This window comes from Dromiciops gliroides, chromosome 1, assembly GCF_019393635.1.
Source record: "Dromiciops gliroides isolate mDroGli1 chromosome 1, mDroGli1.pri, whole genome shotgun sequence".
NCBI classification, from domain to species: domain Eukaryota; kingdom Metazoa; phylum Chordata; class Mammalia; order Microbiotheria; family Microbiotheriidae; genus Dromiciops; species Dromiciops gliroides.
In genome coordinates, this window is record NC_057861.1 from 735,970,024 (window position 1) to 735,991,320 (window position 21,297).

The following is a 21,297-nucleotide window of genomic DNA, read 5'->3' on the forward strand; positions in this document are numbered from 1 at the left end:
TAACATTGAACTAATAGGCCTGTGATAATCCAGTGAGGTAATATACACAATATGTTTATTTAAAATTTCATAATATGTTTATTAAAAAATTAAGTGCTGTGGAAATATTAGCTATTATTTTACAATCATGTGATGATGTCCATGAAACTTTTTTTTAAACATTAAATAGGGGTCTTCATATTTGAAAAGATCTATGCACTGATTTATGTTATTTATCACTGAAAGGATCTCCTTTCCTTCTGAATCATCTAATTTCCAAAGTTTAGGTCACTTAATCATCACTTGCTCTATTGAAGATTCAACTCTGACACTAACTCTGGGATATTCTGCCCCAATGCCAAGTCCCAGGGAAAATACAGGGACTAGTGGCACCATAGGTGCTTCTACTTCAAGTCATTCAGAAAGATGTGACTTGGTGCTCTTGATTCCATTATAATATTGAAGCCCAGTTTCAGGATCTGGGCTTTTACCTTGTCTCCATTATCTGAAGCCTTGTCTCCATCTCTTAATTGTTATCCTGGTTTCTCCAGGGCTGAAGCACTATCATGCTCACTCCATTCCTCTCGGGGGCTTAGTCGTGTTCTCCTCAGCTTAAGTCCCTATCAGTGGGTCCTTCTATTTCTTTCAGAATACTGTAATGTCACTTACCATTCCAAAGACAACAATGGCTGCCCCACCTTTACCATCATGAGCTTTGGTGGTCATACATAAATACAGACCCTCTCAAGTACAATTTCTCTCAAGGTTTGATAATCACAGGGATCATAGATTTTGAGTTGGACACTTCCTCAGAAATCATGATGTCCAGTCCCTTTCTTTTACAGAGAAAGAAAGTGAGGCACACAGGAAATCATTTGCTCCATATCTTGGAAATCAATCCTAAAGGGAGTTTAACAATAATGGATTCTATTTATATTGTGTCTTATACTTATAAGAACCTTTAATACATTATCTTACTTGAATAATAAAGAAAGCCATTGGAAGATCATCTGCTAGGCACTCCCCAAAACCATATTTTGTGCTATTTTGAGTGATGTCATTAACTATGGATCTCAGAAATTGGCAGCAATGAAGAATAGCAAACAATTTGTACCTTTCTTATTTGTTGTCTACCTATAGCCATTCTGCATGTCAACTAAAAGTCAGAAAATCCCAAACCAATCTGATGGAATTGCTAATGATCAAAGAGGCTGCCTACTGAGCCAGGGCTAAAGTCATTTTCAGTGCTCATTTCTCTTAATCAATTCTTAACCATGACTTTATACATGCCCCAGTTTTCAATCTCTCTGTGGTAAGACAATCTCTGAAGTCCCTCCTGTAGGCCCTGGGGAGGTGGGGTGTTTACTTCCTATTCCCTTTTATTCTTTCCCTCCTAGAAGATTTCATTATTTTACTTTAATTGTCAGACAAGATAGGTTAGAAGATAATAATTTCTCAGTGGAGAAATAAAAATGGAGTTTCAAAGAACACAAATGAATGTGGGACAATTAAACATAGGGTTGTCTCAATTAAGAGTATCACAATGGGGGAGGGGTTGTCAAGGGGAAATAACAGCATACTTATTGTTGGTAAAAACCTATTATAATATCCAAAGGTGCCTTTCCCTTCCCTGTGAGTCATAAACTTCACTACTGTTGACGTAGAGTAGTAATTTCTAATTTAATTTTGAAAGGAATGAATTGAAGATTGAAAGAATTCTCAAGTTGGCAAAACACAATGTGAGTTACTGTGCTACAGTGAACTCAGCCCTGGTGGGAATTGTTGGGGACCAGTGGTACTCTAAACTTACTTATTCTCATACAGACTCTTCGTATCCAACCTGTGGTAGAGCCTCCTGAGTTTTTATTGGTATGATCAGCCACAGCCAGACACAATGCACACTGACCCTGACATCAGGTGTCATCTTGATCTTCTTTGAGCATGAAGGATAAAAAACAACAAATTTATTCATTTTGGAAAACAAAACCTTAACACTTCCTGAAGGTCATTCATCTTCAAATAATCAGAAGTGATTCATGCCACCATCTCCTTTGCTCATTCACCTGCAGGGCTGAATCAGCATGGTTATCAGTTGGCATTCTCTGCATAGGGCTGATTCAATGTAGTGAGGGAATAGTGGTTTTGGTCTCAGTGGGAGAGTGATTAAAATACCCATGGAGGCACGGACACATAGTGGGACTAAAAACATAGAATAAGCCCTGAGAACTAAATGGAACACTTGGAGAGACCTTGACTCCCTTGAAACTATTAGCCATCTATAAAAATGTCTACACTTAGCATTCATCATGATGTCAGTCTAATATTAGTCAGTCTTTCTGACTTCAAGGCCACTTCTCTATTGACTACATCACACGGTCTCTCAAAGCATTTATTAATTATTTGCATTCTCTCTCTCTCTCTCTCTCACACACATATATGTATATGTATATATATATGTGTGTGTGTGTGTCTGTGTGTGTGTTTATATGTCAATATATATATATCATGCAATAGTAGTCCATAACCTATATTAACACATCATTATCATTTCCCATCAGTTTAGGTCACTTTATGGAATGAGTGTTCCTTTCACTGCTCTCTCTCTCTCTCTGTATATACATATATGTACATACATATACAGATATTCATAAATTCACACACTTATAGTTATTGATTTATTTGTCTATTCAAATATACACATATATAGATTTTATTCCAGATTTAGGATAAACTTATATTCCCTTCTTAAATTTACCATATGTGAAATATGTATTTATACAAATAGATTTTCACTTGATGTTAGACAATGATAAGGATTCCCCTCATGCATCATAGTAAGGAGAATTGATATTGCGTTGGATTTAGAGTCAGGACCACTTGGTTTCAGATCCTGCTTCAGATAGTTACTACCTATGTTATCCTCAGCAAGTCATTGAATGTCTTTTTGACTCAGTTTCCTAATATGTAAAATAAGAGAGTTGATTTCAATGGTCTCTAGTGTCCTTATATTTCTAAATCTCTGATATTGTGGGATGACTTTCTCTCTTTTGGATAATCTTCAGCTAAGAATTCCTGTGAAGATGTCGCAGACTCAATTTTTTATTTATATCCCTAGTTCTTGGACCATAATATGTCCTTAATGAATGCTTTCTGTTCATTTATTTATTCACTGGAATTCCTGTGTGCCTGCCTTTGGATACACAATCTGTTTTGGATCAGTCAGATTTCAACCCCAAGTATTATTCAGGCCAATGAGCCCTGATTGAATAGTTCTAGTGGGCTGCTTTGGAGCAGAGTTCTTATAGTTCTTCTGGTTGCTATGGAACACCCATGGGATACTTTCAAACATGACCCTTGGTCCCTTAATTTGGACAGTTCACCCAATTATTTTATAATACACTTGTTAGTGCAACACTAGTCAACCAAATGATTAAACGTCTGGTGGTAGTATAGGGTTGAGATAGGGTTGAAATTTTCTCATTGACCAAATGGAATATTCAAGCATTGTAAGAATCATAATAAAATTACATATTAGATAAACACAGAGTAAATTGCAACCCCCTAGTAATGTTACAAAATGAAAAGATAGCAAGTTTTTATAATTAACTGGAAAAAATGAAACATTATTGAATCTGAATTACTTTTATTATAAGAACAACTTTACAAATTTATTTTTAATATGTTAGCCATAGAAGTCAAGTCATTTGGTGTGTATTAATTGTGACCTCAAATAGAAACAGATTGCTATGGATTGCATATTTACTTAGAAAATCACAAACTAACATTATATATGTTGTATTGTATTTTAATTTATTTTTCTATAACTTTCCTAATAATATTTTAATCTCATTCAGCTGTAGTTTTGTGGGCTGCAAATTTGACACCTCTGCTGTAGACAGAATTGTTGGTAGAAAGAATCAACACACAGACACACACAGACACAGGCACAGACAGAGACACAGACATACACACAACACACACCTTGTAACTCCTTTAAAGTTTCTTAAGATTACATCATTGCCTATTCTGACATATTTGTCTGATAACCTATTAAATAGCTTCCTTGAATATGTCATTTAAAGACTAATTGCTTTTGTTCAGATGACTAGGCAGCAGATTTTATTGTCTTCTTTGGTACACAATGAACTAAGTTGTCAGAAGCAGATGAATAAACACTGATTTGGCTTTTTAAGATCAGAACCAATGTCGGTAGTATTAACTTTTAATGTCTCAGGAGAAAATAACTTTTAAATGATTCAAATGGCCAGCATTTCACTGTCCAGATTCATCTGTAATGAGTGCTTTTGAAATAACTATTTTGCATTGGATGACTTATAACTGGTGGTAACTCAATTTTGAGACTCAGGCCAAGAATAAAATCATAAGACTTTGCAAAGTTAAAAAAAGAAAATTCAGCCATAATTATAATAAAAGAAATGGAGACTCTTTGGAGTAGCATTGATGTTCTTCAGAATGAAAGTCATGGAACAAATTAATCATCATTTTAAAATCTTGGGAAGTTGGTGTTCCCAAATTGTTCCAAAATGAAGAGAGCACTTAGCTATGTTTAATAAATGGTCAGTACTTGAGACACTAATTATTATGGCTGGGAAATGAGGCAGCAAAAATTTCTCTTAGGAAGATAAACACTTCTAAAAGGATAAACAATAGTTTCTAACAGCATTACCTTCATGGTTATAGATTGAGATTAATGCTTTATTTTTGTTTGTTTTTTTAATAAGAATAAGAGGAGGTGGGCATAGTAGAAAGAACACTAGCTCTGCTTTAAAATCTCTTATGGAGCAGCTAGGTGGCACAGTGGATAAAGTACCAGCCTTGGATTCAGGAGGACCTGAATTCAAATCCAGACTTGGACATTTGACACTTACTAGCTGTGTGACCCTGGGCAAGTCACTTAAAACTCATTGCCCCACAAAAAAAATATTCAGTGTAAAATATATTACCTCTTACCTCATTATTTGTGTGACCTATGTAACTAATTTAAACTCCTTGGGCTTCACTTTTCTCATTTGTAAAATGAGGAGATTGCCCTAAAAGGCTTCTGACTGCTTTCTTTATTGCTTGCTTTTTTATGGAGCAATGAGGGTTAAGTGATTTGCCCAAGGTCACACAGCTAGTAAGTGTCAAGTGTCTGAGGCTGGATTTGAACTCAGGTCCTCCTGAATCCAGGGCTGGTGCTCTATCCACTGCACCACCTAGCTACCCCCCTGACTGCTTTCTTGAGGAGGCTATTAGGAGCAACAAATCCTGGGATTGGTCATCTGAATATGTGAATAGTCTTTGGAACCTTTACTCCCAGCATGGAAAAGGACTACAATTAATAATTCCAACTACCTTGGTACTGAAAGCACCAGATAAATCGTTCTAGTCTAGTACTGTGGCTTTTTAGGCTTTCCATGCCCCTATTGGTCTTCCAAACTTGTTGGGGCCAGACTAATAGCAATGCTGTTTTGCATGTTTATCAACAGATTGACCTTTAAGTCTTAATTGGTCAATCTCTTGCCTAACCTCTTCTGGAGTGATCCCTTGTTTGAATTAAACCTTACTACTTCATGGCACAATGGAAAATGCAGATTTGCAGGTAGAGAACCTGAATTTGGATTCTGGATCTGCAACTTATTGCCTTTATGACACTAGCCAATCCAATTTCCTTGTATATAAAATAATGGTGGTTGGACTACATGACCTCAGAGGCTTTATATCTAGATCCCATGAAAAAGAAAGACCCTACCTCAAATTTTTGGGGAAGCACTAAACTCATTCTTTGTTCTTTGATATTTCCTAGGGTTCTACTGACCCTCAAGGAAATCTCTAGGCCTTCATGGAACTTCTCAATTTATCAGACACATACTCAAAGAGGATAGCAAGTTTTTTGAAGAATAGAGCACTTGGAATTACCTGAAAGGATAGGCAAAATCTATGTCGATGCTGAGGTCACTCTCGGTTTTGTTGGCACAATCCACGCTCAGCCTCAGTGCGCCAGAATAACCACCACATGTTGCAAATGCAAAGATTGCAAAAAGCTGAAAAAGATAGAGAGGGGGAGAGAAAGTTAAATGAGCTTTGAAAATTTGAAAATGAGCAGAAATTATTTCAGATGACTCAAAGTATTAGACAGTCTAATGTTACAACTTGGTGTTTTTCACTCAAAGGACATCAACATTCACATTGTGGCATATACTAATGGCAGCGAGTGTTTGGTCTTGTTCACTGAAATATCTAAAGAACCACGGTTGCAAGAAGGGCAGATATTGCAATGTTTTTACTAGTAGTATCAATCAAGGGGCTGGTTCTCCTTGGTTACAATACCCAGAGGCTATGATCAAATTTGGTGAATGGTTCTGGATGGATGTGACATGCCTACCCATGCCTAATTAGTCAGACAACCAACCACACAATCAAAACCACAAAACCTAATGGTCTCAAGTCTTGCTCCTCAGACTAGCCAGTTGTGTTCGACCTCAAACATTTTATTGCCTGGAACTCAATCTATCCATGCTTCTGCATCAATAGGACCATGCTAAGTGAGAGTCCTATATTGGAATCTTCTCTCCTAGATAGAGAAGTCTTTGAAGCTATGGCCTACTTTAAAAAAAATCTCTATATCTTATATCAAGCACATTGTAAATAGCAAGCATAGATATATGTTTGGGGAATAAATAAATAAATGGGCATTATTCAAGTACCAGAAAGGCTACCATGTTGGAAATGGATTGTGCTACTTAGACTTACTGAGCAAATCTAAGTTTAATGGGTGGACATTTCATAACAACACTTTTGATTTGATGCAAGGCAAATCTATGTAACAGTTTGAGGTGCTCAAAGTATCTACCTTAGGTATACATTGTGAGGGAGTATATTTCCTTACCTTTAAAAAAAGACCTACCATTAAAGGTTATGTTTTAGAACAGATTCTTAACCTGACATCCATGGACCCAAGAAGTCAGTAGATAGATTTCAAGGGTTTGCGAACTTGAATAGGAAAAAAAAAGTACATCCTAATTTTCACCAACCTCTAAGTAAGAAACAATATTTCTTCCAATTATAAATTTGAAAAATATACACTAAGAAGGGGTCTACTGGCTTCACTTGATGCCCAACAGGGTCCTTGACCCCAAATAGTTAAAATGAATCCCTGTTTTAGAAAGATTACAGGATCATAGATGTAGAAGGAACCTCAAAGGTCACCTAGCTCAATGTACTCATTTTACATATAAGAAAACGGAGACCCTGGAAGATTTAGTGACTTTGTGGATGTGACACAAATATCAAATTCAAAGGCAGGATTAATTCAGATTCTTTGACTCCAGGGTCAGTACTCATCCATTGTACCACACTGCCCTACCCCACTGGCATGCTGAAGCTCTCTCATTACTTCCTCTACCATGCAGCCTGAGACCATGAGACATGTGGTCAGTCCTTTACTGATATATAAGTAATAATATGCTTACCCTAAACTGAGACCTATAACAATAATAATTATTTTAAAAAACACACTGTACCCTACAACCCCCCCCCCACACACACACACTATGCACCTTTGCTTAAGTCATGATAAAGGCATTGGACTTGGCAAATGGGGCAGAATTGTTTAATCAACATTTAGATTGTAGCTTGAAAAGAATATGTGCTCTCTACATGATGTAAAGGAATAAAAAGTGCCAAAAGAGAGTGCTTGGGAAACAGTGAAGGGAAGAGAGGCAGAGAAAGAGAGAGAGACACAGAGAGACAGAGACAGAGACAGAGAGAGAATAAGGGGGAGAGGGGGAGAAAATAAGAGGGAGAGAGGAGAGGAAGAAGGTGAAAAAGGAGAAGAGAATAGGGGAGAGACAAAGAGAAAGAGACAGAGAAAAGGTCACAATTGTGGGGTATATAAGAAAGTACATTTAGCATATTAGAGTGAACTTAAGGAAAGATCATTGGGCTGGGAAACAGACCTGAGTTCTAGTCTTGACTCTGAGCTTCCATTTTTTTCATCTGTAAAATTATAGGCCCCACAGGGAACCAAATGATGTCTAATTCCCCTTCTTTTTTCTAATATTAACCCTTCCACCATGTAAGCCTTTAAACCCACTCCCATAATTTTCCACCCTCTTAATCTTTGTTCATCAAGGCCCATTGTTACTGGATTCATTTTTATGCTGTAGGGACATTCATAAATGTTGGTGACAAATTTGTACTTGCTTCTTCCAACAGCGCTGTGACATTCTTATAATTAGAAGCAATTGACTTGTCTCTGGGGGTCTGTCAGCTATTTCTAGTGTCAGTCATTATAAAAGGCTTTGAAGAGAAAGGGCCTTCTGAGTGTGAGGCACAGAAACATTTTTCTTCCAATTCAATTCAGTTCAATTCAATGCACAGAATCAGAGAAGGGAATTCAGTAGCTACATAGTTCAAACCACATATGAAAGGAATTTCTACTACAATATAATTGACAAGTAGACATGTAGCTTTTCCTCTGAATTGAATTCTGTTCGGGGCAGCTAGGTGGCACAGTAGACAAAGCACTGGCCCTGGAGTCAGGAGGACCCAAGTTTAAATATCACCTCAGACACTTACTAGCTGTGTGACCTTGGGCAAGTCACTTAACCCCAATTGCCTCAAACATCCTGGGCCATCTCCAGTCATCCTGATGTATATCTTGCTACTGGACCCAGATGGTTCTGAAGGAGAAAGTGAGGTTGGTGACCTTGCACAACCCTCCCTCACTTAAAAATCCAATTCAGTAGAAGTCATGACATCACCCTATGTCATAGTCTTCTTTGAGAATAAAGGACAAACAACAGCAACTAATTCAGTTTAATTTAACAAACATTTCTTTGCATATCATGTACTGGGCAGATAGTAAACATTTAATCATACCAATATTGCCTGTCTCTTTTTTTGCAGGGCAATGAGGATTAAGTGACTTGCCCAGGGTCACACAGCTAGTAAATGTCAAGTGTCTGAGGCCAGATTTGAACTCGGGTCCTCCTGAATCCAGGGCTGGTGCTTTATCCACTGTGCCACCTAGCTGACCCCACCTGTCTTAATAATAGCTACCATTTATATACTTAAAGTTTTCCACTTATAGTTTTGCAGTGCTCTTTACATATGCTATCTCATTTGGTCTCTACAACAACCCTCTAAGATAGGTGGTATAGTTGTACTCATTTTACCCGTGGGGAAACAGGTTTGTAAAGATCAAGTAATCCTGTCAGAGACAGGATTTTAATTCACATCTTCTTGACACCAAGTCCAACCTTCTATCCACTGTGCCACCTAGCTGCCTCAAAAAATGTTTCATTCATCCATCCATCCATCCCTCCATCCCTCCATCAATCCATCCACCAGAAATTTTACAGGCCTAACAAAACATAGGCTTTCTTTTTCACTTGTGTTTTTATCCCCCTACCTCACTGTTCTTTCTATTGTGGCCCAACTGGGAAGTAGGCAAAATTTAACAGCCTCCTTCTCTCATTTCAAGTCAGTATTTCCCTTTGTTTGTTTCCAATTCCTTCATCCATTCCAGAAATTAATCTAGTGTCCTTTTACCTGAGCATCTTGACCTTAAGTAGTCAGCTGTTTAATGATCCTTATTGAGTTAGTGTGAAGCATTACCCTTCCTGGGAATAATTTCATATTAATGGAGGACTCTTAAAGATTGAAAAGCCTTGATCCAATCCAAATCCAAATCCAAAGGAATAGATCATTAATGGTAGAATTTTGGGTAGTCTGGCCAGAATGAAGAACTAATATAGGACAGGGACCTTCCTGGTATTTTGGGCCTTTCTTTCTATCCCTAAGGTTTAGTACAGTGCCTCACACATAGTAAGTGCTTAATAAATGCTTGTCGTTGGAATAACTGTTTTCTTTTGAATGAAGCTATATAAGCAATCAGTTAGTCTACACACTTTAAGAGCTGGAAGGAATATTCTCTAGCAAGTCCAACTCCTTTATTTTTATAGGTGAGGAAATTTGAGGATCAGAAAAGATGCAGATTCCATGGGTTCACTTTCAGCGTTGAACAACTGAAAACCCACCACATGCCATGTGGGCCAAGGTAATTCAGCATGATGTATCAGATGAAGTACTCAATTTGATCATGAAAGAGATCTGGGTTCAAATCTTAGCTCATACTTATTAGCTGTGTGATTCTGGGCAAGTCACTTAATTGAACTCAGTCTCAGTTTCCTAAATTGCCAAATAGAAATTTGACCTATTGGGTGAGGAGGTATTTCCAAGAGGGAATAATTAAATCTGGGGGGGAAGATATAAAATCTGCCAGTAAGTGTCATTCAGAGAACCAGTAATTCTCATCTCAAAATTCATAGACTGCCAAAGGATACAAACCTCAGAGGCAGAGAATCATTAGTTATATACCTGGAGGGGATCCCAGAGGTTATTAAGTTCAACTTCTTTTTTTTACAAATGAGGAAATGAAGGCTCAGGAAATTTAAATAACTTGCCCTAGGTTTCAGATGTAGGGACCAATTTGGAGTTATCCTCTTCCATTCCATATCCACATGAGATTGAGGACTTTGAACAATGTCTGTGTTAATCACTGAACATTTTGGAGGGTATTAAAGGAGCAGGTATTAGAACCTGAGGCCAAGCCCTAGTCCTCGGGTTCCAGATGTGTCTTGCTAAAAAGCACTCCAAAGCTGCCAAAGTATGTATTTGAATCCTGCTTTTGACAGGGTAATATTACTCATTTCTTCTTTGCACCTGTATTTCTAGCACCTAGCACAAGGTTTAGCAAGCAGTAGATAGTTAATAAGTATTTGTGTTTTTTTGTTTGTTTGTTTGTTTTTAGTGAGGCAATTGGGGTTAAGTGACTTGCCCAGGGTCACATAGCTAGTAAGTGTTAAGTGACTGAAGCCGGATTTGAACTCAGGTACTCCTGACTCCAGGGCCGATGCTTTATCCACTGTGCCACCTAGCTGCCCCAGCATTTGTTGATTGATTGACTCCACCTCACTGGGTCATTGGGAGGGAAGCATTCTGTAAACCATAAAGCACTATACAAATGTGAGTGGTTTTTGTTAGGAGATTATTCTTGGCAAAGAGGTAGAAGTTATTCTTTTCTCCTGCAGGAGCAAGTTGGCACCACCCTTCCTCAGGTGTGGCAATCAAATCTCAGTCTGTACATGCCCATGCAGTAACATTGGTCCTGCCGATTTGGAAATCAGGGGCAGCTAAGTGCATACAACAGCATGATGACAATTCTAACTTGCTATAAAATATATCAAGGCATTGACTTGAAGGTAATTGGACCAATCTGATGACTTGTAATGGATTAGGAAGTTTGGCTCCTAGAAGGCTGCTTGTCTTTTCTTCCCCATATTGAATTAAGGATTTAGGAAACAGATGATGGAGGTTTTTTTGGTCATACACACCCATAGGCTATGTAAATACCAAAATTTGTCCCATCGATAAATGTGATCGTTGTGAGAGGGGCAGAGGTGGAAGGCAAATTGGCAAAGAGGAATCAGGAGATCTGAGATCAAGTCAATGCCTTGTTCCTGATTGGTCCTACAATTATGTATATATTGTTTCCTCTCTCTGGGTCTTAGTTTCTTTAACTGTAAAATAAGAAGGCTGAACTACAGCTATGTTTTCCAAAGTACCTTCTAGCCCTGAGAATTTATGATTTCAATTTGAATAATTATGGGCTGTTTTTGAACTCTCCCTGGCTTCAAATTAAGATAATAGATGTAGAACTGGAAATGATGGCTGAGGCCATGACCATATAGTGCGATGATGTCATTTTACGGAGAAGGAAATCAAGTCATCTGAGGAAAGTCCTAGGATCCCACATTTAAATTGGTATGGTCCCTCAAGACCACTTAGCCCCATCCCAACATTATGCAGAAGAAAGAACTGGGGCCTAGAGGGGTTAAATATCTTCCCCACAGTTACACAGATAGTAGCAAGCAGGAATGGGATCATATTGCACTTGCCCATATCTATCTCTCTTTCATGAGTTATTCTAGAGTGAATGATTGTCTATCTGTGGAGTGCATAAACTCTGTGAGGCAACGTTGTCTATACTCGGGCTGGTAATAGACTAATAAAGTCATTAGTTAAATAGACCTTCATGCTCTTTTGATCTAATTCCCTCATTTTACAAATGAGGAACCTGAAATCAAGAGAGAGGAAGTCTTTAGTGATCCAATTCCCTCACATTCAGCTTTAGGGTTGGAAGGGATTTCAGGGCTAATTTAGTCCAAACTCATTTTTCACAAATGGAAATGAAGTCCTAGAGAGTTTAGGGGATTTGCTGAGGATCACATAGCTGGGCAGTGAAACACATTTCAATTCAGGTCTTCTGACAAAATGTTTTAGGGCCATCTACTACCTGAGCTTAAATCCTGCCTCTGACGCTATCTGATTGATGATGGTCAAGTCACTTAACCTTTCTGAGACTCAGTTTCCCCACCTGGAAAATGAGACTTGTTCTATTTATACTACTGATCTCAGAGGGGTTTTGCAAGCCTTAAACTGCATTACAGAAAGTTGCCTTCTTTTCCTTATCAACAAACATCACCTCAAAAGTCCAGGAGATGACGTATTTTTACAGTCCTCATGAATACACATTGTCATCCCATTCTAGGAAGGGAGAAGGGGGTACCATGAACTTATCAAATGAATTGAAGAAGATTACCCATTTCAGATTTTCAATCAATCAATCAATCCACATTTATTACATTCTTACAATATGCTTGGCACCATAGTACAAAATAGAGATAGAGATAAAAAGGAAGAAGACCCTGCTCCCAAGGAGTTGACATTCCATCAGGGAACAAAACATACACTCTCAAATATGTGCAGAATAAATATGAAAGAAACGCAAGGTAGTTTGCGGACAGAGAGCATTAGCATTTGGGAGAATCAAGGAAGGCTTCATGTAGAAGAAATATGAGGTGGCACCTAAGGTGAAACTTGAAGAAAGTAAGAGATTCCAATAAGAGGAATGGCTGAGGAAGGAGTACATTCCAGGCATGAAAGCAAGCCTTAGCAAAATCACAGAGGTGAGAGGAGGTGATATCCTGTGTAATGAATAGTAGGAAGACCAGTTTGGCTGGTCACTAGAGTGGTGGGAGGCAACTAGTTTTAATATGGTGCCATGTTTAGAGTCAGGAAGACTCATCTTCTTCAGTTCAAATCTGGCTTCAGACATTTATTAGTTATGTGATCCTGGGCAAGTCATTTAGCCTTGCTTGCTTGAATTTCTTCATCTGTAAAATGAGCTGGAGAAGAAAATGGTAAACCACTCTGGTATTTATGCCAAGAAGATCCCAAATATGGTCACGAAGATTTGGATGCAACTGGAAACAACTCAACTACAATAACAACAAAGAATGTGGGAAGGTGGGAGAAATGTATAATGAGACTCGAGAGGTAGGTTGGAGTCTCATTGGGAAGGGCTTAATTTTTCTTCATCCAGACTTTGGGGATAATAATCAGTTTTGAGGCTAGTGATACAATCCTTCATTTTTTTTTTCTTCAAAGAAAATAATCTTTCTAAGTAGTGGAATCTCTATCATTTTGACACTCCACATTCAGTAGTTCTCAGCTCTAGGATAAAATACAACCCTTTCAGCACAGCATTTAAAGCCCTCAAATTGAATCCCACCTACCTATCCAGACTGATTACTGTTCTTAGTGATCTCTATGTTCCTCTTAGCTATTCCCAGAACTAAACATCTCCATTCCTGCTCAAAGGAAAGGACCCTCCTCTTCCTCCCTCCTCACCTGCATCTTAGAATCCTGAACTTCCTTCAAAGCTCTGAGTAGCACCTTCTCTCATCTCTTTCTCTGGTTAATGCTCTTCTTTCCATTTTTCATGGTATTTGTTTTTTTACTTATCTAAGGAAATGTTTATCTCTACAGTAAATCATAAGCTCCCCAAGGGTGGTGACTGTTCCTGTTTTGTTTCTGCCTCTGTATTCCAAGTCCTTACCATAAGACCTTGCTTTCAAAAATGCTCATTAAATTGAATTGGAAATGTATATTTTGCACAGTGAGAACCTATGGAAAGAGCACTGGATTTAGAGTAAGAGGAGCTGTGAATCCTGGCTCTGCAACTTATTACCTGTGTGACTTTGGGGAAGTCACTTAACACCTCAGGGTCCCCAATTTCCTTATCCATAAAATAAGGAGGTTGGTCTGGATCATCTCTGAGGTCCCTTCTAGGTAAACACCTATGAAACTGTGATACTATAACAGGCTAAGCCATGGAGCTAAACCCTGCTTCTAACAGTAAAATCCACTTACTATGTAATTCCCTAACTGTTGCCAAAACACAATGAGCCCAGACATTTTATGCATTCCTAGCTTAATTTAAAACATTGTTGGGCAAAGGGGAAACAAGATCTCTACCAATTATTCACCCTTCTCCAAATTGGAGCCCCCTAGAACAGAAAAAAACTCTTTGAAATCCATTAATGATACTGAAGAATCTCCACTGGGAATATAGCATAAGGGGTCTGCTTTTGGAGATTAAAAGAATATAGATGAAGTTCCTAGGTTCACTTGCAAGACAAAACTGGGAATCTTCATGTTGGAAGGAGTCTGGAAATTAAGGGGTACCATATTGCCATTGGAAGGGACTTCTAAGTATCTAGAGTGGAATGAAGGGGAGGAAGTCATTATAAAAGACTGGTGTACAAGAACTGAAGTGAAGGGTGGTCAAGGTCTTTAAAGGAGCAAAAGAGAGAAGAGCTGGGAGCTCAGGATAAAGGTAAGTACCATTTCTCATGGTCATCATGACATGAAAGGAGGGTGTTTTAGCAAAGGTCGGGCTAACCTCCAGATTGTCCCTTCACAATCACAGAACATGAGAACTGGAAGGTAACTAAGAAATAATAGAGCTCTTTGGCCTCCTTTAACAGAGGAGCAACCTGCAAATTTCTGTTGGAGACAAGACCAGACCTGGTTTACCTGATGTTCACATCAGTGCTTTTTCTTCTGAATCAAAGTAATTTTAATTCTTTACACTTGGTTGTGGTTAGAGTGGGGGAACATGTCAGGGACAGAGGTGCAAAAAGATGTCAACTATGATCTTGCCAAGCCTCTTTGTATTTCAGCATTCTATAGGTTGTTGTTCAGGTGTTTCAGTCACATCTGACCCTTCACAACCCCATCTAGGGTTTTCTTGGCAAAGATACTGCGGTGATTTGCCATTTCCTTCTCCAGCTTATTTTATAAATGAGGAAACCAAGGCAAACAGGCTTAAGTGACTTGTCCAGGATCACACATCTAGTAAGTGTCTCAATTGAACTCTGGAAGATGAGTCATCCTGATTTCAGGCCTGGTGCTCTATCCACTGCACCACCTAGCTGCCCAATTCCACAGGTTAGATTGTGCTACAGGGGACAGAGTCAGGGTTCTGAGTCAGGGTTCAAGTTGGTGGGACCCTGGGCAGATCACTTAAGGTCTCAATGTTCCCAGAATCTCTCTAAAATGTTAAGCTGCACACAGGTGCCACCTATGGTGGTGTTTATTCCTCAAATCACTTCCTCAAGAAGTCACCTAAATCCATCACCTAAATCACAGGTATGGCTAAAAAAAACTACAATTATTCAATTCAACCACCATTAAGCAGTAAGACAGACAAAGAAACAACAGCATTCCCTATGCTCAAGGAACTTATGTCCTATTGGGGAAAAGTTAGGGAAGGAATACACGCAAAATTTATAAATGAAGATTCCTTTCCTATAAATGTTTCTTGAAGCAGCCTTTTATTTCTATATCAGCTACACTACTTTGAGTCTGTGGAACAACATGGGTACCAGGGGAAAAGAGCTAAATTCAAGCTTAATTTTTTTTTTTTGAAAATCCTGATGCAGTGAGGTTATGCCAATTAAAGTTGATGAGTCCCTCCACATAAGAGTTATCCACCCACAGTCAGGCAGGTTGGCTTATTGCATTTGGCAGGCACAGTCATTAGATCTGTTAAATATCCATGAGTGTAATAACCTCTTCCTTCCCTATGAACCCCTCTCTCTTCCTAGCCCTCCCTCTCTTGTGCTTTGTCTCTGGATGATGAGCCATCTGTCCTCTTGCCCCCAGATGGCGTTTCTGGAAACACAGCTGTTTCCAGAAGACAATTGGCCCATCAGCAGCCCTGCTTTGGAGTGAGTCACGTTGTCAGTACATTTCACTAGGCAAAAAGGAAAAACCCCAACCTGGGCTCAGGAGTGGGGTGATAAGCATCCTTTCTTGTTCAGTCTTCCATGCTATCCTATGCCCAGGCTCAAGACTAGTTTTTGTCCTTTTTTTCTCCTCCACTGTTACTTAAATGTTTCTATGATATTGATCAAACACCTCAGCTACTGTAAATGACATTATCCTCACTGGTTCCAGGAAGGCTTACAAGAAAACTTCATCTCTAAAGCCTGCAAGGGGAGTTGCATAAAATAAAACTTCATGATGCACCTGGAAAGCATTTTAATTGTGCCAGTTTGAGCAAGCTGGAAACTTTTGTCAAAAGCCCTGCCACGTATAGGCATAGTTCCTTTCCTATAGTGTCTATATCAGTGTCACAAGCCATCATTCCAAGACTCACTCTACCTGTCAGGATCGGGCACTGTGCTCTTCCAGGTGCCGCTTTTCTCTGGGAAGGCTAAAGAGATAGAAATATGCTTTCCATTGACACCTGAAGATTTGTTATTGTCCAACTTTATTAAAAATCTAACAGAAACTACAAAAACAATTATTTGGCCAGTGTTTTTTGCATGAATGAGTGTACATGGAGAACAGCGAAGTGCAGATTGAAGTCACAAAGGTTATCAGATGCTTGATAGCTAAATCCTTCCCCCCTAAATTGTTTGGATCATGACTTCAAGGAAAAATGTAGCTATGTTTTCCACTCTACAAGGTAGAGGAAGTAGACTTATTGACACTTGTACATCTCTGCTAATAACATGAAACAAAGTAAATCACACTGAATTCTGCTTTCAGAACTATTCAGAAACCAGAATTACATTGTTTCTCTTGACTACACATTTGTTATGAGGATTTTGATTTTTTTTTAATGGGCGAGGTGGCAGCAGCAGAAAGCTATTGATAGTGTTGCCAGGAAAAGAAAGAAAAGAAAGAAGGACCACTGAAACATTTTAAACATTCACAGCAAAGAACAAGACTGTTTGAAAGTTACACAGTAAATTTGTTATACATTTTAAATGAAAAATGAGCTAGACATAATAGAGATTTGAAATATGTATGATCCTCTTTTGCTGTTTTGTTTAGTATATAGAAACTCGTTTTATTTGGTGTTTGTTAAGTTTGGAATTAAAAAAAAAAGAATAGAAAGCAGAATCACAGCATTTGAGTCAGAAGTTACCTTGGGAATCACCTAGTCCTACCCATACATAAAAAGAAAGCCCACAAGTCGTGATCTTTTCGGCTCTGTCTGAGTAGCTCCAAAGGGAGTTGAGGGAGGCGGGATCCACCACCTTCCAGGGCAAGCCATTTTCCTTTTGGACAACTCTGATTTTTAGGAATTCTTCCCTGAAATCAAGTCTAGATTTGCCTCTATGACTTTAACCAGATTCCAGATCCTGCTTCTCTCCTCTAGATCCAAAAGGAAAAATTCCTCTTCTGCATGAAAACTCTTCAAATATTTGAGACAGTAGTACCTCAAAGAGAATGGCTAAAACTTGATTTTGCACATTCACAAAACTAAATTCAGTGCAAGGATCATCTAATCAGCGACTTCTAACCACATGTGAGCCTTTAGGGATCTGTCCCAGGATACCAAAATTTAAAAGTCTTAGGTAGTTAACAACACTCCTTCACAGACAGAGGCAACTCAGCTTGGCATCTATTTGTAAACAATAATTAGTTAAAATAAAAAAAATCTGATGTTAATTTATTCCCTCCTCTCTCCAATAGCCCAGGTGGGCTCCTTCTCTGCTGGGTCCTGCTCTTCTGCTTTGGCTACTAGTAACCTCTCCAGTGGAAGCCTATCATCTTCCTGCATAGAAGGGAGTACTAAGTTTCAGCATCTCTGCCCCCAATGGAATTTGTCTTAAAGAGTTGATTTGATGGCTGTGACTGACTTGGCTATTCTCAGCAATACAGTGATCCTGGAAAGCTCTGAAGGACTTGTGATAGGGGATATGGTTCATCTCTAGAGAAAGAACAGATAGTATCTGAATACATATTGAAGCATATATATTTTTTAATTTTTCTTGAGTTGTTTTGTCTGTTTTCTTTCACAACTGGACTAGTGTGGAGATGTTTTGCATGCCTTCACATGTATAACTTGTATTAAATTGCTTACATTTCTAAGGGAGGGGAGAGAGAATTTGGAGCACAAAGTTTTAAAAGTGGACAGTAAAATTGCTTTTACAAGTAATCAGGGGAAAAGAAGATTCTAAATAAATGCAAAAAATGTTTAAAATTTTAAAAAGAGTTGATTTGAGATGATCTTTACCCAGTTTGTCCTGATTGGCAAAATTTTCCATCATGACTCTGCATTTATCCATCCATGTGCACTTATTTCTATAATAATGATAATTTGTGGTATTTTGTCTCCTGGCCATGCTGCAGCAAAGACTCTGCCCCAAGTTCTTAAACTAGCATTTTTACAAAAGTTTTCCATAAATTTTTCTTCTCACCTGATAGCTCAGAGACAGGATCCCCATTCTTTATTTAGGTGCATGCAATTTAAAATGGGCAGTAGCAAAAAATGCCAAGACATGCTGCAGAGTCACTGCCAAGATGATGAAAAACCCTATCTGCAATTAGGAACAGAGTTATATGTTGGTGTTGGTAACAGAGTTACCAGGTGGTTTTGGTGTGGCAGAAAGTACATAGTGAGGCTGTAAGTAATGATAAAGGATCAAATGAGACAATATTTGTAAAGTGCTTAGCATAGTTCCTGGTTCATAGTGGGTGTTTATTGAATGCCTTTTCCCTCCCTCCCACAAAAAAAGAAGAAAGGAAAAGTATGTTTACTAAAATGTTAAGAAAATATACAGAAGAAAAAACAGTTCAGAAAGGGATACAAAAATAGGATAATTTTGTAACTACTGTATTAAATATAATACACACTTAAAAAGCTATGTATATATAGATATCTATCTGTATCTATCATCTATCTATCTATCTATCTATCTATCTATCTATCTATCTATCTATCTATCTATCTATCTATCTATCTATCTATGTATCTATGTAATCAGAAAGCAATGATTTCATGTTCAATCCTCTTTTTGTTCTTTTAATATTAAGATGTTTCACCTCCTTTCTTTCAGTTTTGCCCACTGTCCTGGGATCTGCTCTCATAATTGTTGAGTCCCTGGTCAAGACCCAGGATTTCTTTGCTTTTTAAATCATAAGAGTATTTTTAAAATTTTCCAGTTAAATGTAACAATAGTTTTTGACATTTGTTTTCATAAGATTTTTAGTTCCAAATTTTTCTCCCTCATTTCCTTCCCTCCTCCCTCCCCAAGACAGAAAGCAATCTGATATAGGCTATATATGTACAATCACACTAAACATGTTTCTGTATTAGTCATATTGTGAAATAAGAATCACAACAAAAGGGGAAAATCTCAAAAAAAAAACACTCAGAAACAAAAGCCAAAGTAGAAAGAGTATGGTTCGATCTGCATTCAGAATCCATAGTTATTTTTTTCTGGATGCAGAGAACATTTTTCATTATGAGTTCTTTGGAATTGTCTTGGTTTATTATATTGCTGAGAAGAGCTAAGTCTATCACAGTTGATCATCACACAATATTGCTGTTATTGTGTGGACAATGTTCTCCTGGCTCTGTTCACTTCACTCAGCATCAGTCTACTTAAGTCTTTCCAGGATTTTCTGAAATCTGCCTGCTCATTGTTTCTTGCAGCACAATAATATTCTATTACATTCATATACCACAACTTGTTCAGCCATTCCCCAATTGATGGGCATCCCCTCAACTTCCAGTTCTTTGCAGGGCCCAGCATTTTATGAGGAGCCCTAGCCATACTCATTTCAGTCCCACCTCAATTCATTCTCTGATTGTGGGCTGCTCTACCTCCTCACCAGGAGCTTTTCAATCTTGGTTGAGTTCTAACTCTTTCTTTCCCTTCTCCCCTCCTCACCTTTTTCCTTTTGTTTTGACTTCCCTGTTAAGAATGGAAGCCAAAGGGGGCAGCTAGGTTGCACAGTGGATGAAGCGCCAAGTTCAAATCGAGCATAAGACACTTGACACTTACTAGCTGTGTGACCCTGGGCAAGTCACTTAACCCTCATTGCCCCACCAAAAAAAAACAACCGAAAACAAAAGAGAATGGAAGCATGAACATAGGGATAGTCCTGTTTTGTTTTTTGTTTTTGTATTTGTATTTGTATCTCCCACACAGCATAGTTTACTAGCTCTAGGCACTATCCTCTCTCTCTCTCTCTCTCTCTCTCTCTCTCTCTCTCTCTCTCTCTCTCTCCCTCTCTCTCTCTCTCTGATTGTCAAATCTATAATAAATTTAAAATATAAGTATGTGTATATCCATATGAACATGAAAATATATTTATTTCATATTTTTTCATTTGTTAAAAAATTGTCCCAATGACATATAGTATAAATTAAGAAAAAAAAAACGCAGGACCTTCATGATTCTAACCTTTAGTTAATGGTGACATGCTAGGAACAGGAGACAGAAGGACTGGTTGAGATGGCTTGAATATGCAACTTTTACATTTCTATTTTAAATGTCATTTAAAAAAAAGTAATCAATTTGATAATGTAAATGGAAAGACTAAATAAAAATATGTTGAATGTCTGAGTCTTGAGATATGAGGTAAAGAATTAATGAAGTAACTTCTAGGAACCAAACCCTTCTATTCATAGATAGGGAAACTGAGTTCCATCTAGAGAGGTGAAGTGAGTGAGCACTAGGCTTTGAAGCTAGACCTCCAGAATCTAAATTCAAAGCCCTGTCCACTGGCCCTTACTGCATGGATGAGCTGTATGATTGAGAGTGTATGAAGAGCAGAAGATCAAGAATTAATCCCTGGGGAAAGACCATAGGAACAGGAGAAGAAAGATGAGTCAGCAAAGGAAATATAAGACATGTGTCCATACAAAGCCCATTGCAATAGAAAAGGTGGTGGGGGTGGGCAGCTAGGTGGCACAGTAGACAAGGCACAGGCCTTGAATTCAGGAGGACCTGAGTTCAAATCTGACCTCAGATACGACACCTACAAGCTGTTTCACCCTGGGGAAGTCACTTAGCTCTCATTGCCCTGCCCCGCTCCCCCTCAAGAAAAAAAAGAAAAGGTGGCATGTTTCAACCTACTTCAACCAGTTTTTTTTTCTGT

The 21,297-nt window shown here is 38.3% G+C and overlaps 1 protein-coding gene across 2 annotated transcripts in view; it reads right to left on the bottom strand.

Annotated features, from left to right (window-relative positions):
* SYNPR (synaptoporin) overlaps positions 1-21,297 on the bottom strand; it is a 395,065-nt gene that overhangs the window by 132,146 nt on the left and 241,622 nt on the right. For both annotated transcript variants that reach the window (XM_043978574.1, XM_043978575.1), the window contains one exon: positions 5,899-6,023. In XM_043978574.1, coding sequence (XP_043834509.1) covers positions 5,899-6,023 — 125 coding nt within the window. The remainder of the gene's footprint in view (positions 1-5,898; positions 6,024-21,297) is intronic.